General features: G+C 39.1%; 1 protein-coding gene across 1 annotated transcript in view; it reads left to right on the forward strand.

Annotated features, from left to right (window-relative positions):
• The window catches only part of rnf207a (ring finger protein 207a), a 36,238-nt gene extending 19,863 nt beyond the window's left edge, over positions 1–16,375 (forward strand). Inside the window, exons 8-17 of the mRNA XM_084739380.1 lie at positions 10–82; positions 1,583–1,651; positions 3,218–3,286; positions 4,125–4,231; positions 11,640–11,817; positions 13,065–13,250; positions 13,526–13,577; positions 13,684–13,801; positions 14,667–14,759; positions 15,764–16,375. Coding sequence (XP_084595506.1) covers positions 10–82; positions 1,583–1,651; positions 3,218–3,286; positions 4,125–4,231; positions 11,640–11,817; positions 13,065–13,250; positions 13,526–13,577; positions 13,684–13,801; positions 14,667–14,759; positions 15,764–15,914 — 1,096 coding nt within the window. The 3' untranslated portion in view covers positions 15,915–16,375. The remainder of the gene's footprint in view (positions 1–9; positions 83–1,582; positions 1,652–3,217; positions 3,287–4,124; positions 4,232–11,639; positions 11,818–13,064; positions 13,251–13,525; positions 13,578–13,683; positions 13,802–14,666; positions 14,760–15,763) is intronic.
• Positions 16,376–18,871: the final 2,496 nt, after the last annotated feature.

Below are 18,871 nucleotides of genomic sequence, written 5' to 3' on the forward strand. Positions count from 1 at the left end.
TGTTTGCAGTCAACACGAGGAGAAGGAGAAAGCACTAAAGGAGCAGCTCTCACACCTGACTGCCCTCCTGCCAACCCTCCAGGTACGGGCAAATAAAGACCTCATAATAAATCATAATATTCAGTAATTAAAAACACAGCTGCTGACAGATAACACATTCAAAGAAACACTCAGATCCTTTAATCCTGCAATCAAAATCCCACTTTATTATCACCAAAATGTACTTAAAGTGTCACAAAACATGTTCCTTCTGCAGCAAAATGTAAAAAGTCATACCAGCAAATAGAGCCTCAACAATTAACCGATTATTAATCGACTATTAAATTAACTGGCAACAATCATTTTGAGTAATTATAATAAATGATGATCCAAATTCTCTGATTTCAGATTCTTCGGTGTGAATATTTTCTGGTTTCTTTACTCTTCTAGGACAGTAAACTGAAAAGTTTTGGGTTGTGGACAAAACAGGACATTTAAGGACGTCAACTCAAGTCTTTGGAAAACCGTCATCAACATTTTTCACCAGTTTTAACTACTTTATATAAAGTTAGTAATTTAGTCTTGTAGTTTCCAAACGGTCGAGGTCTTCCAAAAGTTCACCAGATAAATCTAAGGGGTGGTGAGATGATTAATTGGACAGGAAAGACGAAAAACAACAACAATTTCCATCAGTCACGAGATACGAAATGATATAATATAAACAAAAAAATCATTCTTCTCTTTTTTTGGCTAAAACTGTTTGTAGTTTTAACAGTTAACTACAGAAAGAAAACAGTAAAACAGGAATTTAACAACTTGCAAAGATGAATGTTACTAAACTACCAGCAGTGTAGTTAAATTAGGCTACTGTTTTTATTAGCTGTAATTTATGACTCCCCAACACTTATTATTAGATTGTTATTAGTGATGCATCAGTGTGTATTTTACAGCTGGAGCTCGTTTAACATATTTTATGTGCAGCTTGTAATTTAGTAATGTAAAGCCCAGATCAATCTGAGGGGTCATAAGATATAATATTGGTGCAGGAAAGAAAATAAAACAAAGTCCTGATGCACAATTTAAAAAAAAAACTTATGTAAAATTTATTTTTTGTGTGAAATATTGGATAATTTAACCTCTGGAGGCCTTGAACAATTAATTAAACTGAATTATTTGAGAAGTTTAAGCAGAAATCACTTGTCCTTGTCACAAAAACATGACAAAGAGTCTTTTTTGTAAGGAGTCATGAGCTAGAAAATGTTGGGAACCACTTATTTCAATGTTCATCTGTGTGTTTTTTATGTGAATTTTTAATACTAACTCCACATGTCAGATAAACGTAGATGAATAGAAATGTAATGTGGCACAGACTGGAAATGCTCCAGTAAAGCACACATACCTGGTACCTGTACTCTGCACCGCTGCCTGTGCTTATAACCGTCTGTGAATGGACTGTGAAGATGCTGATCATACCGACCCGTCTGATCTGCAGTTAGTTGTTTGGGGATGCGTTTAATACATTTAATCTCCGTTTCAGTCTGTTGGTGTCTCGTATTCCACGCAGCCTGTTTGAAATCTAATCTTTAACCTCTGATGTTTTCAGGTTCACCTCGTCACCTGTTCGGCCTTCCTCAGCTCAGCCAACAAGTTTGAGTTTTTGGACATGGGCTACGTGAGTACAGCCTTATAAGCTGCTATTACAGTGTTTCATGAGTATTTCAGAGAATATGAAATGCAGAAAATACGGTGCAGCAATACGAGACGGAGAAGAAGGAGTTTGTGGGGAGAAAAAATGTGAATATAGATGAGTGAGAAGATAAAATAAAGATAAAAGGATGATTCACTGTGTGTATGTGATGTATAACTCTGGAGGACACATTATCAGTGGTTCTGTCCTCTGTTCAGACATCACAAAGATCAAAGTTTATTCTGAGAGAAGTTTTCTTGGCAGCAGAGCAGTTACAGTATCAGCTGAACTGAACTGGCCTTTCAATGATGTCTGGACGACGTGAGGCAGGTCGTTCCTGCTCACACAGCGACTCAGGCTTTGTTTTACTGAGAATTACAGACCAACAAAGGTTAATTTGATTTGAGATTAAAACAAATAAGAGTTTAGCCAAACCAAAGGCTTAAAATGACTAAATCCAGATTTAAAATTGAGCAGAACTCTGTTGCACAATTAAAAATGTATCTCTGTTTAGTAAATCCAAGTTTATCGAGGTAAACCGACATTATATAGAGTTCATCAATATAGAAATGTTTGCTCACCCAAATTAAAATAATATGGGACATAGTAAGTATAAAAGACGTGGGAAAAGTTAACTTTTGGCTGCTATGTATTCCTAAATGTAATATTGCATTGTTTGCTAGCCAGCTAAAAAGTTAACTAAACGTTATATTGTCTGCTAACTGGCTAAAGTGTTAACTAAATGTTATATTGATTGCTAGTTAGCTAAAAAGCTAATTAAATACTTACCAGTTTGCTAGCTACTTAAAAAGTTAACAAAACATTGTTTGTTTGCTCACTGGCTAAGTAGCGAACTAAGCATTACATTGTTTGCTAGCTACTTAAAAAGTTAGCAAAGCGTTACACTGTTTGCGAGCTAGCTATAAGGTTAACTAAATGTTACATTGTTAGCTACGTAGTTTAAAAAGTTAACTAAATGTTAGATTGCTTGCTAGCTAGTTAAAAATATAACAAAACATTACATTGTTTGCTAGCTAGTTAAACAGTTAACTAAATATTATATTCAACATTGTATTGTTTGCCAGTTAGCTACTAAGCTAACTAAACATTACATCATTTGCTAACTAGCTAACAAGTTAACTAAACATTGTATCATTTGCTAGCTAGCTAAATAGCTAACTAAACATTACATTGTTTGGTAGCTAGTTAAAACGTTAACAGCTTTATTATTGTTGTATTTTAGGAAATATCATTAAAGAGTTACAGAGCATCATGAGTGGGTAAGACAGAAGGAGTGTGTACAGAGAAATAAAATGTGAGTATAGATGAATGAATAGATAAAATAATTCAGTGTGTATAACTCTGGACAGCAAACTGTCCTCTGCTCAGACATCACAAAGAACAAAGTTTATTCTGAGAGATGTTTTCTTGGCAGCAGAGCAGTTACAGTATCAGCCGAACTGAACTGAACTTTCAATGGAGGCTGTCCACAGTGTCTGGACGAGGTGAAGCGGGTCGCTGAATCACACCCGGATGTTCTTGCTTACACAGCAACTCATGGAGCGGCTGAAGAGGATTGTGAAGCTCCCTCATCGACTGAGACCAGTGCAGAGCAGCAAAGTGAGTCGGAGCAGCGTTCATGCAGAGCTGGAAAAGGTTACAGTCGGAGTGTAACACACTGCAGTGTGCTGATTAGTGTTTCACTTGTTCCCAATGCAGTTTCACTGCTTTTTCTTCTGTGGCCCCAAAGCCCAGAACCAATTTTTCTGCTGAGGAAGTTCAACTCAGTGCTTTCTAATGAAAACTTCATTCATTTATTCATTTTTTCAGGGACACATTTAGCTAACATTAATAGGACTGGGTTAGAGTTAGAGTGTCACACGTTCAAAGAAACAAACAAGATAAACGAAAAGCAGACGAAACAACATCAAAAGCACAGGACCCGTGTGAGGAAATCAAATAACTGTCAGAAGTTTGTGCAGCACTTTAACGCTTCAGATGTTTATATTTATGTTATTTGAAAGAGCTCACAAAGAAATATATTAACATCAGCTCCGTAAATCTCCAGTAGATGTACAATAAGACTGATATGTGTTGACTGTGAAGGCCAAATATTTCATTTTCCTGCTCATCAATACATTCACTGTCCTCTTAAACCCTCCATGGACACATCTGCATTCTTTAGCTTTCACTTCTTATTTATTTCTGTTTCTCCTTTCATTTGTGACCTTCAGATAAAAATTTCATAGATGTGGTCAGAATATGTTGAACTCTGGATGAAATACAAACATACGAAATACTTAATCTATCATCTATCTTAATCAGTTCATGACTGTAATTTTATTTGATTTTCCTGTCTTTTTATTTCTTTTAGCTGAGTTAGAAGGGTTTTCTGTCTTTCATAGAGTCACATTATTAAAATAAAAGACTAAGTGATTTTCTGTCTGTCCTCCGTCAGATCAACACAGACTACAGAAGTGAGTTCGCTCGGTGTCTGGAGTCGCTGCTGCTGCTCGGTCAGCGCTGCCCTCCTTCTATCACCGGATCTACAAGTGTTACGACAAGGTGAGATCAATATAATCAGTACGATCACCAAATCATCCTTAACTCTGAGTTCCTTAGTTTACAATGTGTGCTTTCACTGCCTGAGTATCACCATGGCATCATTTGGCATCATTCGGATTCTTCCAAGAAATCAAAAAGTCTGGGCAGAAAATTTCACACTTGCGAAGGAGCCAAACTCCAAATCCCCAAATGGTTTGAAAGTACAGATGGCAGACAGCGATGACTGCAGCGAGAGGAAAGGAGGCGCCATGCTGAGTCGCACTATGGCAGTTATTCTGTCTGTCTGTAAGCTCTGTGCACTGATCTGTTTGCGTAACCCACCTTGTTGAATGGGGGAAGGAGGCTGCCGGTCCTGTTTTAGAAAGCTGCTTCTGTTTCTGCTGTGGAACACATGGATGAATGAATGAATGAATGATCGAGGAGGGACAGAGATGTTTTCGTTCTGATGCTTTGTTTTATTTTGTAGTTTAGTCGCTCTTTGCCAAACAGACGGGGCTGCACAAACAAAGATGAATTTAATCAAAGATCATTTCAGTGTTCAGCAAAACTGTGTTTAAAAATCCACATTTTAAAAATAAGCAGAGATCTGTTGCACAGTTAAAAATAATCTGTTTAGTAAATCCAAGTTTAAGAATGTAAGACAAAATTAAATAGAATTTAATCAATATGGTGATGCTTTCCTGCCCACATTAAAATAAATAAATACATAAAATTGAGTGCTGTTGTGACCTAGTAAGTATAAGAGAGGGAAAGCTGTAAATGTTCATGTGCTCTGTGTTCCTAAACTAAACATTACATTGTTTACCAGCTACCTTAAAAATGAACAAACTGTTTCATTGTTTACTTGCCAGCTAAAAAGTTCACTAAACTAAACACTACATTGTTTGCTAGCAAGCTAAAAAGTCGGTTAGCCTACTCATGATGGCTCGAAAAAAAAGCTGTTTTCTCCTTTGAGAAAATGGACTTAAAGACATCATCAATCATCATAAAACGGAGTTTGTCCCTTCATTTTTTTTTATAAACTTTTTTTTTTTGCTAAATCCATCTTAAAAAGGCAGCTATTTTCAAAATGAAAACTCTGCTGGTGTAAGTTTGAATAGAAACTCATCTCTGTTCAGAAATTTAGAAAGTTAGTTAGCCTTGTTAGCCTGCTTATGATGGCTCGGCAGAGAAGTTTGTTGACCAAATTATTGAGCCTGTCCCTTGACTTTTTTTATGAACTTTATTTTGCTCAGTCAATCTTAAAAAGGCAGCAGTTTTAAAAGTTAAACCACCTCAAGTGTAAGTTTAAAGTTATGTACTATCATATTTTTAAACTTAGCACCAGCACAATTAAAGAAGAAAACTGTTAAATTGTTTTTATCTCCACAATATTAGCATTATTAGTTATTAGAATATCTACTAGTGTGTGCAAACACATCCTTTGTTTTTTCTTTTGTCTTCTCTGTCCTTTTCTTTGTCTTATGTGTTGAGTTATTTTTTCTCGTCTCTAAGGTATTTAGGTATTCACTGGGTGCCTTCATCAAGCCCCTCTGAGGGGTTTTTGCACCTGTTTTTTTAATAAATATTGCGTGAACAAATAAATCAAATCAATTACTGGATCCATTTGAAATTGAGTCTAAATGTTTGAGGAACTAAATTGAAATTTAAAGTTTTAAAGTCTGGTGCAACACAATTTAAAGTAAAATCATTGCTGTAATCTGGTTTAAAAATTAAACCTTATCTCCAGTAAACATGACCTTTATTTAAACACCATCACTGCTGAGAACGAACAGTTTTGTCCTTTTTCTTCAGTGCTTCACGTCCCTCTCCACGTACACACTCTCCCCCCCTCACCGGTTCTGTTCCACATCAGTGTCTCCCAACTGTTCACAGGTCTTTAAGCCCACCCACTAATGCCAACATACTGACAACTCTCTTTTCCAACTTGCTTAGCGCCCTGCCAGTGCAAGATGCAAAGTGGGCAGGGATTGGTGGCCGGCCGGCTGGCACTATTTTTATCGTAATTTCACAGAACTCTCCAGGATTCATCTGGAAGTTGGCATGCGGCGTGGAGCGGTCGGGCCGCTTTGTTCCAGGCCGCTGATGTCACAGCTTTAGCACGGGCGCAGTCTTTAATTGGCGTCAGTGATGGGAGGACAGGAGCTGGGCGTGCAGAGGATGACATGTGTATGGCAGAGGGAGAGGGAAACAGGTTTTAGACAGGTCCTCTGTTGTATCAACACTGGGCAACGAGAAGGCAGGAGTAAGAGCCCACCAAACTCCAGGTAAATTTACATGGATTTTATTCTGGGTCTTTGCAGTTTTATAGTGGAGTGTCAAGTGCCTTAACTGGCTGTGTGAACCTGCAGTAAATTTAGCTTTGTAGCTGAATGTCTTGAATATTTATGGTGAAGGTTGGAGTGAATGTGTTTTACAGACTGAAGTGTCAGTGTGGGATCAGAGGCTCAGTCGTACGCTGGCTTTCTTCTCTCTTTACTGACCATCTGCCAAAAGATGGGCTATTTCTGTGTAGTTATCTCTATTTTATCTTTACTGCCTGCCAGCGGGTCGGCTTCTCCTTAAAATCAGATGAAACAAGCCTGTGCTTACATTTTCCCTGGCAGATTTTCATTTAGATAATCTCTTTTTTGACATATTTTGTGGTTAATGCGGAGGAAACACTACTGCTTTTGTCCACAGAGGCCTCCAAAATCAACACAAAATACAAGTTCAAAGGTTGCATTGTTGCTCAAAAGTTACCTAAGCGTTATATTATTTGATAACCAACAAAAAAAGTTTAATAAACATTAAATTGTTTGCTAGCTAACCAAAAAGTTAGCCAAAGGTTGCATTGTTTCCTAGCTGGCTAAAACAAATTAACTAAACATTACACTGTTCACTAGCTAGCGAAAAATTTAACCAAACACTAGCTAGCAAAACAGTAACTAAATGTTACACTGATTGCTAGCTAGTGAAAAACATTGTTTGTTAGCTCGCTTAAAAGTTAAAGAAATGTCATACTGTTTACTAGCTTGCTAAAGAGTTAGCTAAACGTTTCATTGTTTGCTAACTAGTTTAAAGATTTATTTGTGTTTTATTTCAGGTCATAGAGACAGAGCAAAACGTGTCATACTCTGAAAACCATGGCCACCAGGGGGTTTAAATGCTAACAAAGTGACTGTAGCTCGCTAAAAACATTATTTAGATTTCAGCACGTCACTCGATTATTTTAGCACCCTGTGTCTACCAGAGAAAAAAGTTAAACTGACAAACTCAGCATTTCCATTGGATCTCGTGTCCCTTCCCCTCACCTTACTTTTCTGTGAGAAACGATCCCACTGATTGGCCAGAGGTGAAATACTCCAAAATCATCATTTAACCCAACAACGATCAAAACCAGGCCTTTTATAGCCGAGTTATCTTCAATTTCTACAGTTTCTCTGGTCAAATTAGTAACTGTAATCTTAACAGTGTTACTGAGAGTCAGGATTCCTCACGTCTGTGTCCACTTTTATCTTCTTAAAGATCTTTTTTCAGTTTGGCAGCTTATAAAAACTTAGTTCTTTGACTTATTGTTGGTGCATCCCAGCACATAGCAGCTCTGTATTATCTGTCTTAGTCTGTATTACAGTTTTATAGTGTCAGGTGCCTTAACTGGCTGTGTGGCGGCGCTATAAATTTAGCTTTGCAGTTGAATGTGTTGAATATTTATAGTGAAGGTTGGAGTGAATGTGCTGTAGAGGCTGAACTGTCGGGTGGGATCAGAGGCTCAGTCGTACCCTGGCTTCCTCCTCTCTTTACTGAATCCCTGTTGATGCCGTCGACTCTGTAAGATGACAGTCATTACACGAGGTGCTTGACTCCACAATTTCCCGTCCCCGCTCTGCGCTTCAGTTCACAGACGGAGGAGGAAACGGGCTTTTCCTGACCGTATGGTAGCTGCAGCATGCCGCCCACATGGTGTAGCCTGTTACTCAGTGCGACCGAATGTGTTGTTGTGTCTGATACGTCCTCGACTGCCTGTCTCAAAGCTCCCTCTGCCCCCCCCCCCCCCCCCACCCCATCGCAAACCAGGCGGGGTTGGTTGGTTGGTTGGTGGACGGCCAGCTGGCGGATCTGACTTTTATAGTAATTTCTGAGAACAGAAGTGAAGTTGTGCAGACATGTTCTTTCATAGAAGTGATAGTGCTGATTTGGAGCGGTCCATGTCTTTAATTGGCTGTGTTGGGACACGGCCAGGACGCTCAGAGGACGACATTCGTATGTGAGATGGATGTAGTCACACCTGGGCTATTGGAGGATGGCTTCGGGGCAGCTATGCCTTTCCAGGCATGAGGCCAAGATAATGGTCTCAGTAAATGTATGTTTATCTATTTGTGTGGCGACGTGCTGCGCATACATACTCTCACACTTTTACTGAAGGTGAAGGCATGTGAGCGACTGTTATTTTTTCCAGGCACATGATATGTGAAGGCTGCAGACAACAGTCAGTGGTTTGGTTCATAAAATGGTGAAAAATGTTGAGCTCAAGGTGACGTCTTCAAATGTCCTGTCAGGTCAAAACCCCCAAACATATTCAGTTTACTGTCATAAACAGAAAATATTCACATTTGTGTCGCAGTTTGTCAACCAGGCAGACTGCAACAGGAGTGGATAAGTTCAGAAGTTTAATGAAAAAATACAAAACACAAGACTCATGGTGCAAGCACAGGGGAAAACAAAGGCATCCAACAAATCCAAAAGGAAAGACATAAAAAAAATCAAGAATACAAAATCCAGAGTCTGAATTCAAAGGCACGCAGGAAAAACATCAAGCAAAAAGACAAACTGGGGATCTAAGGAGGAAAAGACACCAGGGAGGAGGAGGATAACAAGACACAGGTGAGGGCGATCAAGAACAGGTGAAAATAATCAGGAAGTAAACAGACAGGAAGTAAAAACAAGGGAAGTCATACCAAAATAAAACAGGAAGGGACTATGAAAAACCCAAACTTTGATGAGTTGAGAGGCTAAAACCAGAGAGTTTAGACATATTTATTTAAAAAAATGACTCGATTAATTGATTATCATAATAGTCACTGATTAATTTAATAATCGATTAGTCGATTAATCATTGTAGCTCTATTATAAATACAGTATATAACCTTTATTTAATAAGGTAGTTTCAATGAGATCACGATCTCTTTTGCAAAAGAGACCCGAGAAAAGAAAATGCAAACATAGCCAGATAAAACAAAAGGACAAACACATAACCAGACAAACAAATCGATCAATTTATCGATCGATTAGTCTGACTATATCAGTTTTAATACAAAGAAAATGTAACACAAAGTGCCTCAAAACAATAACCCCTACAATAAGAGCGGTAATTATTAAAAACAAGAAGTGAGGAGAGCTGTTATAAGTGCGGAAATACCAGAGTCAGGATAAAAACGAATGATTAAAAAAAGAAAGATCAAATCAATGAATAAGTAAAAACTCCAAACAGTAATTAAAAAAAAATGAATGAAAAGATAAGAGCACAAAATAAAATACACAGTACTAAAAGAGAGGAAATGTGTTGAAAACCACAAATGAAAGGTTAAGTGTTCAAAGTAAAACAGAAGACGGAAATAAATAAAAATATTCATGGTAATAAAATGATATACCAACTATAAAACAATAAAAATGACTAAAATTTATAAATAAAAAGATGAAGTTGAATTGAAAGCCAGACTAAAGGTAGGTCTTGAGTTTTTAAAAATATCAACACTCTCTGCGGCTCCACAGACGAGAAGTTTAGAGGATAAATACCTTGAGTTTTATAAACCAATAAAAGAATCAGAATCAGTTCTGAACGTACATCACAGCTTTGTCCAACATTTTTCAACATGGTTATATTTAAAGATAAAAAAAAAACAGAAACTTTTAGAAATAAATGCCAGGCAGGTCAAAGGCACTAAGTGTTCATTTTATTTTAAAAGAAAGGTTTTGTGAAATCATTTGACCTCCTTACGCGCCCTTTAACGGAGAGATGGAAAGTACCATCGAGGTGTGCTTAAGTGAAGCACTTAGCTCGACTGGAGCTGCTCCGAGGCAGCGAGAACACGAGTGTGTGCCGAGAACCGAGCAGACGTGTGTGTGTGTGTGTGTGTGTGTGTGTGTGTGTGTGTGTGTGTGTGATCTGAGGACCGGGGAGGAAGAGGTCACTGCACAACATAAGAACAAACAAAATGAAATTATTGTCAAACTGAAGCAAAAACTATGATTTTTACATAACATGGTAGAGAGAAGTATACAAAGTTGTATATATCTCTCTAAAACTGAGGTTCTACCCAGAACCATTTGTTTCTGAAGAACCCTTTTTCACAGAAAGAGTTTATCCAGGGTTCTTTTTCAGACTAGAGGTCCCATTTAGAACCGTTTTCATCCAAAGTTTTTGGAAGAGTTGCTGAAATCCTCAGAGAACTCTTTCGTCAAGGGTTCCTTGTACCATAATATAAAAGAGTTCTCAGTAGAACCAACTGGTTGGATTCCAGATAAAACCCTTGAGATATTAAAAGAACCCCTGTGTAAGTTCTAGATAAAACCCTAGGACTATTGAAAGGTTCTTGGTAAAACCCCCTGGGTGGGTTCTAGATAAAACCCTTGGAATATAAAAAGGTTCTTGGTAGAACCCCTGCGTAAGTTCTAGTTAAATCCCTAGGAATGTTGAAAGGTTCTTGGTAAAACCCCCTGGGCCTGGTTCTAGATAACACCCTTGGAATATAAAAAGGTTATAGGAAGAACCCCCTGAGCGTGTTCTGGATAAAACCTTTGGAATAACAGTTCTTGGTCGAGCCCTCTTGGTGGGTTCTAGATAACACCCTTCAAATATTAAAAGGTTCTCGGTAGAACTCCCTGGGTGGGTTCTTGTCAGCACCTTTAGAAGGTGGAAAGGTTCTGGACAGAACTCCGAGAGAGGGTTTTGGTTGGAAGTATTACACCACAAAAGGGTTTTCTGTAGAACCTCTTACACGAGGTTCTGGGTGAAACCTTTCACAGATGGTTCTAACTAGAACCCTTTATGTTCAGTTCTTGGTAGAACTCTCTGAAAGTGTTACAAGTAGAACCTCTATAAATCTTTATAAAAGGTTCTTCTACGAACCAAAAAGGGTTCTCAATACGACAAACCTTTTATAGTTCCAGTTAGCACCTTTATTTCTAGGAGAGTAATAGATTACAAAGTAAGAGTAATGGTAACTGGTCACTGGTTTTAAGAACATGTCAGAGGGTTCTGAGTGTTCTGAAGATGTTTTCCAGCTGCGATCTAATCTGAATCCTTAATCCTCCTGTGTTATCGGAGACAGGTGAGTCAGACGTAATGTTTCATTGATGAATGATGTCATCAGCCTCCGTTATTAATCAGAGATTAAAGTCCGTCATGATTTTTTTCCCTCTCTCTCAGACATCAGTCCCCTCTCTCCGTGTCTTGCCGCTCCCCGTCTCTCAGTGAGATGCCCCTGGGCTCCGTGTTCGGGCGAAGGCCCACCTGTCACCGCAACATCTGCACCAAGGTCCTCCTGGCTGAGGGGGCGGAGACGCCGTTCACCGAACACTGCCGCAACTATGAGAACACCTACAGGGTGAGCGAGAGCTGCGGGTGAAAGAAGGCGGAGATTTACATTACTGATCCTGATGCTTTCACCCTGAACAACATTTAAACTAAACAAAACTTAAGATTAAAAGAGTTTGTGGTGATGTCAGCAGCTCTGTGAGGCTGCACAGAGTAGCTGGAACCAACCAAGTCGTCAGCACATCAGTGGACAAAGCTACATGCTAATATTAGCATCATGTCTCCTGTATGTCCTCTGAAGTCTGCTGGAAACTCTCAGACTTGACTGCAGCTTTTCGCTCCACCTCCGTCTACGTTCCAGACGTAGTTCATCTGAAACGAGCCCACTGTCTAAAACATTTCAGCTGAAATCAGTCTTGATGTTGAGAAAGCGTCCCACAATGATGCAAAATTTAAACAGCTAATAAATTCCCTCAAATGCATGAAAACCAAAGTAACGAGCCTGTTTTAAAATAGCAAGAAAAAGAAAAAAGTTCAGATATTTGTATTAAAATGAAGGGAGTGAAAGTAAAAAGTTGTCTGAGAACTAAATACTCAAGTAAAGTACGGATACCTGAAAACTCAAGTACAGTAACAATGACAGTAACAAATTACCTTCCAGTCTGCTCTGACGTACCAAAATGTGTGCGCATCTTGCTCATTATTTACAAACTGTAAAAGGGTCTGTTTTCACTTAAGTGTCAAGATAATATAAGACGATGCAGAAATGGCAGTAAAAATGTGTCGTAATGGTTTGGGAAACACGTCGTTCAAGTCAAGTATGAGCAGTATGGAGGCTTTTTTTTTGTTGTTTTTGTATGTTTGAAAACTGGTCACCATTCACTTCCATTGTTTAGAAGATTCTGCAACACTGTTTTCCTGTGAAACTCCAGCAGTGTTTTGCAAACTAAAAAACCTAAACCCCACTGTCAGTCGGTGTGAGGATGAGTAGACGATGAGTGACTTTTCATTTCTGGGGTGAACTATCCCTTTAATCGCCTGTATTTGGATCCACGTTGGTTAAAACTGCCGCGGAAACTTTTCCTCTCGGGATGAGGAGCTGCCTCTGATCGCAAACAAAGAGAAGGCAGCGGCGTGATTTCCTCTGAGATCTCCTCCTCAACCTGTCTGTCTGGTGGGCAACAAGGTTTTCACGCTCAGATGCGCTTCACCTGGCATCTGCACACCCGTCAAATCTCCGCTGTTTTTTTTTTTTAAAGACACCGAAACGCCTCTCGAGCGTCATGTCTCATGTCTTGTATATGTGTGTGTTTATAGACGTTTCAGACAGAGATTCAGAATCTGAAGGACCAGGTCCAGGAGCTGCACCGAGATCTGACCAAGCACCACTCCATCATCAACACAGATAAAATGGGAGAGATCCTGGACAGATCGCTGCACATCGACAGCCAGATCACTGCCCAGTACTCCACCGTGGAAACTATGAGAGTGATGTTCGAGGAGGTGCGTCAAGTGATGCCTTGATGATCTGACCTTTAGCGTGTACCTGTCTCTGCCAGGCGGCTCTGACAAAAGAAAAGTTTCTGCGCTTGTCCTCAGTCAGTAGCTCAAGCTGCATACTAACAAGCTAGTTTTCAGCCGTTGTTGTAAATTTAGACTGCGAGGACTCCAAACAGAGGGAAGGGAAATGTCAAGGTATCCCACGAGTCGAGCGACTGCAGTCCGTGTGATGTTTTATTTCACGAGAATCAATTTCCTGTGCCACGTTTTCCTCACAGATCTGGGACGAGACGTTTCAGAGGGTCACTAATGAGCAGGAAATCTACGAAGGTGACAAGATTGAATTTGAACTCGTCTCTCAAACATTTATCTCTGTCTCGTTTTATAATTTAATGCTCCCTCCCTAATTTTCGTTTTCTCGTTTTGCTGGTTCCAGCCCAGCTTCATGACCTGATGCAGCTGAAGCAGGAGAACTCTTATTTAACCACCATCGCCAGACAGATCAGCCCCTACATCCTGTCCATCGCCAAAGTCAAAGAGAGACTGGAGCCCAGGTGTTGTAATCAGAGGATACATTTCCGTCTGTATTGTCCATCTGCTGCTTTATAGATTGGAAAGAAATGGAGGCTCTTGTTGACTCCGAAGTGCCTGCATGTGTGTTCAGTTAAAACAGGGCAAGTTAGCTGAGCTAGCGAGGTAGCATATCACATGGAGAGGCTAATTTCCAAATTACATTTCAGTGTTTGCATGATGGATGAGGTTCCAGCTATAAACCAAACCAACCAACCAAAGTCAGTGCAACTTTTTTCCACTTTTAACTTTGTTTTCCTTTGAAAGAATAACCCAACTGAACTAACTCACAGTCCGACATTAAATGATGAGGCTTGCTGAAATTCACTTTTCTCATTGTCAACAAATCACATGAAAAGACCAAAAACCAACAGTGAATTGTTTAGTATTCTCTCTGTAGCTCATTTCTCTGTGAGATAGAGCTCCATTGTTGTCCAAAAACTAATAAAAACACATCACTGAGCCGCGTTGTTGCGCCGGGTGACATATTCCTTCATTAACATGAACACGACACTGTGGTTTTATCTTAACTCAAGTCCACACACACTCACTGGAGCAGCTGAATCCACACCTGAAAATAGTCTCATGCACAAATCTACTTTTTGCTATGAAACTATATATTTAGGACCAATTTTTAAAGTTAAACATCTTCAGTAAGAACCAGCAGACTCTGAGCTGAGTGCCGCAGACAGAGGAGAGAGGCTGGAGCGTACTGAGAAATAAACTAACACGTTGTTGGTTTCCTTCTCCCTGCTGGATTTGTTGACAGTAAGAAAAATACACCGGCCTCGTCCTTCGGCGTCAGCGACGACTGAAGAGGTTTGTCCTATTTTCAAATGTGTTTTCCAGGTTTCAGGAGCCGAAGGAGCACCATGACGACCGCACAGAAACGATGCTGAAAATCTATGAAGACAGCACGCTCGCTAAAGACAGTCAAGACAGGTGTTCATACACACTCTGCACAGCTGTAGTCTTTATACATTTAAAGCTTCATGTTAACTTTACAGCCACAGAAACAAGAACGTTCAAGAAGCACCTCAGAGCATAAAAGATTATTTTTGTTTTGCGATTTTGGCGTGATCGTGAAAATACTGTTTTACATTTTATTGTACTGTTGTATAAGACGATTTAAGGACTGCACTCTTTAGTAGTAACTGTGGTTATATGAGCCAAATTTCGCTCTCTTCAAACCAACCAAAATCCATAGGCAAAATCAGTAACTTTATGTCACAGCTACACCAGACTTTCTGGTCTGTCGCTGCCTCGATCTGTTAGTCTGTTTGTGTTTTCGTGTGACTTTGGTGAATCCGGACAATCCTTTAAAACACATAATCACTCATTTACGCAAACAAGCTAACAGATCACAGCAGCGTTCAGACCAGCAACTCCTGTGTTCTGCAGGGTAAAATTACTGATTTTGCCTATGGAGTTTGGTTGGTTTGGATAGAACGATATGTGGCTTATATAACATCAGTTTCTCATCAGAAAAGGCTGTCCGACCAAAAAGTAAAGTGGTTAAAATATTCTAAATATAGTGTAGACTTAAACCGATATTGATTTTTTTAGGGGGATCTTTGTAAAAGTGGCTAAAATACCTTTTGTTTTTGACCCTGTCCACGGCAGTAAATTGCTTAGCTTGCATGCTGGTGGCCCTTTCAGTTCCTCCTCAAATAATCCTAATAACCAACAGAGTTTTTCAAAAAGGCAGACTGCAGTTTTTATTTCATATCTCTAGTAAAAATAACTGACATAAGATTAAGGTATTATATCCATCTGGTACACAGTTTATCAAGTAAGTCTAAAAACTTTAAACTTTCTGTATTCCTGCTCTCTGCCTTTGTAGGACAGAATGGTATATAAGGTCTTTGCTATTGTAATAGTAGCATTTATTGTGTCCATGTGTTGGATTTTTTGAGTGAAGCGCCTCATTTATTCTGTCTTGGCAGCAACAACCAGAGCTGTGTCACAGACCAGGACAGAGACAAGAACAACCGCCCGCTGATCCTCGACTCGGGGGAGAGCTCTGTCAAAACCAATCGTCCGGGCAGGCAGAGGGTTCCCACGGAGACGTCCAGCCACAACGAGATGCCTTCATAAACTCCATGTCATTTGATTTCTGTCCTCCTCCATCTCACTACCCCCCCCCCCCCCCCACCCCTCGCCTGCCTCCCTGCTCCTCTGCCTTAATTCAACCATAACAAGCCCGGGATGGTATGTGACTCCGTGTGGCGTCCAGATACTGTACATAACATGTTGTCAGCGGTGGGGAGCTGTCAACAGCTCCAAGGTGAGCCCACGGACAGACACTAAGTGGACGTACAGATATGGAGGTCAAAGACTCGCTGCTGTCAAGAGACGGACAAGGACAGCCTCCTTGGTGAACATGGAGAAAGATAAAAACATCATAAAGACTTTGCTTTGGTGTTATTTAAGAGCCGTGGACTTGATGAGAAAACAGAGTGAATCATGTCCTACTTTCCTGTGTTTGGCTGTTAAAATGCACCAATTCTTGAGAAGTGGGACAAATTACGTCCTGCCAAAAAAAAAAAGAAAGAAAATGATTAATATCAACTATATAATTGCAATTTTTGGTTGAAGATATATCATTTAAGGATTAATATACACAAATAATAATATACAAAATATATGTAATTTATGAAATGTTTTGGTCTGCTTTAATTTTTTTACATTTCTAAACTTACTCTGTGCCAGAAGACACCCTCGTCTCAGATAAGGATTTACAACTTCAGACAATTTAAAAATGTGTTAAAACCCTTCAAAATCTAAGACTAATAATAACTACTGGTAACGGAAATTGGCAGCCGACAGATTTTCGTTTTAAAATGAGAAAACCAAAACTAGGAAACAAGCTGTTTATTGATTCCCACAGAAACAGAAATAGGGAATGATAGAAAGTGATTTTGATATTAAAAGATGTAAAACAAACAAACAAACAAAAAAAGTTATCTGTTTTTCTTGGACCAACACATGAGATTGGACTGATTTCCATTTGGAAGCACTACAAAGAAAAACGGGTAACAGATTGTTTTTTTTCTTTTTACGTTTTTTAATATCCGCAAAAATATTGAACAAAATCTCTGCACACCTCAATGTGTGACAGGTGTGTGGGAGGAAGATACAACCTGAAGACAATAAGAGAAAATCTCACTTTCCACTGACATATTTATTAAATATCAACGCTGCAGTCTAACAGACCTTCAGCATTTAAACATTTCGATATATCTACTGTTTATACAAACATAGCCTCAATTTTCAATCATCCAATCAGAAGGCTGCTGAGGCTGTTGAAAGAAGAGTTGAAAATTGAAAGAAATCACAATAAATCTTACATATTGATGTAACCTTACATACACTGCAAGTAAAAAAAAAACTGAAAAAAGCAAATGTCATCATAAGAATCATCCTACAATAAATGAAATAAGGAATATGTCCCTGGAAAGTCAATAGTCAATGGTCACAAGACATGAATATTTAAATAAAGCAGTAAAGGTCAATGCAATAAAAAGATTTAATCAGCAGGAGTTTCAAGGTTTAATAGCCACCAGTTTGATCTTTTAAAATATATTTTCCAGCATAAGTGAAGAGTAAAAATCAAAATTTCCTCAAAATAAAGTTTTGTGCCAATTCTCAAGAATGAGTGAATCATATATTTTGTCATTGCTGATAAGAGACGATCAAAAATACATTGAATGAATTAGTAAACTAACAGCATATTGTTGCACATCATAACACTTTATATATTATATTGTTTGTTAATGATTATAAAATGATTTGTAAACCTTTTAGAAATCATCACATAGAGAGATGGACCAGATAAACAGTTGGTTGATGGTTAATAATTCGTTTGTAAAATGTCTGTAAACATTATTTGGATGGCTGTTATAAAGTTGTAACTGATTATCTGAATATCTTATGTAACCGACGTACGTTATGTTACAGACAAGAAGAGTATTTTCCATCTGACAGAGTCTACATTTAATAAAATATTTAATCAGCAGGAGGTTGGATGGTTACAAGGTTTAATAGCCAAGACTTTGATCTTTTAAAATATATTTTCCAGCATAATTGAAGAGTCGAAATCGAAACCTCCTCAAACAGTTTTATCCCAGTTCACGAGAATGAGTGCTGAGGGTGTGAATTATTGCTCTGTCTTTTTTTTTTTTTTTATCTACCCAGCGTGTAGAATTGCCTTTTTGCAGAATCCATTCTTTGCATAAAACATTTTTCTTTTCTGGACGCTGGGTGCCAATGATGGATCACTGCCCGGGGTCCGATTCCCCCTGAAGACTGTTGAACCGGTGTGACAGCACAGATGGGACGCGGCAAATGCAATGATGTGTGTGTCAGAGCGGGTCACGTGTTGACGGGGTGTCATGTGTAGCATCTCATGCATCGGCCTCCTCCAAAATGAGGCAGGTCTTTTTTTTCCGTCTGCAAGTGGGGATTTTTTATTTTTATTTTTCTTTCCCCCTTGCAGTTTCCACATCTTCATGCTAAAAAAAAAAAAAAAGTGGAAAAGCTGGAATTACAGAGGTGTGTGAATGTAACCGGCCTTGGCTTAACCTCGATCTCCTGCCAGTTTTTTTTTTTTCTTTCGACTCCACACTCGTCCTCAATATCTCAGCCAAGCGAGCCGCTGCAGGAAATATATTCCTCTCGGTTTGCCTCTTGACTTCATGGCACGTCGGTGTCAGCGGCGAGCTTTAAGGCGTTTGCCCTGCAGGGAATCAGCAGGTAACTTTCCTTCACGCTTACCTTCCATCTTCTCCTTTTCCCTCTGATGTGTTATTCTTAATTAGGACCAGTGCTTTAATACGAGGAATTACTTTTTCCCTTAAATGAAACACATTTCTGAGGGGCTAAACATGCTGAAAAGTTAGGAAACTGAGCGCACTCATCAGAAAGGGTGAAAAATTGTCTACTTTATGGGTATTCTGCATGGGTGGGGCTAAATGGCTCAACAGCACCCCATAGAAAATTTCACCTACATTCATGTACGAGGGGCATTCAAAAAGTTCTAAGACAAATGACAT

This window comes from Lutjanus erythropterus, chromosome 2 (genome assembly GCF_056507025.1).
Source record: "Lutjanus erythropterus isolate fLutEry1 chromosome 2, fLutEry1.hap2, whole genome shotgun sequence".
NCBI classification, from domain to species: domain Eukaryota; kingdom Metazoa; phylum Chordata; class Actinopteri; order Lutjaniformes; family Lutjanidae; genus Lutjanus; species Lutjanus erythropterus.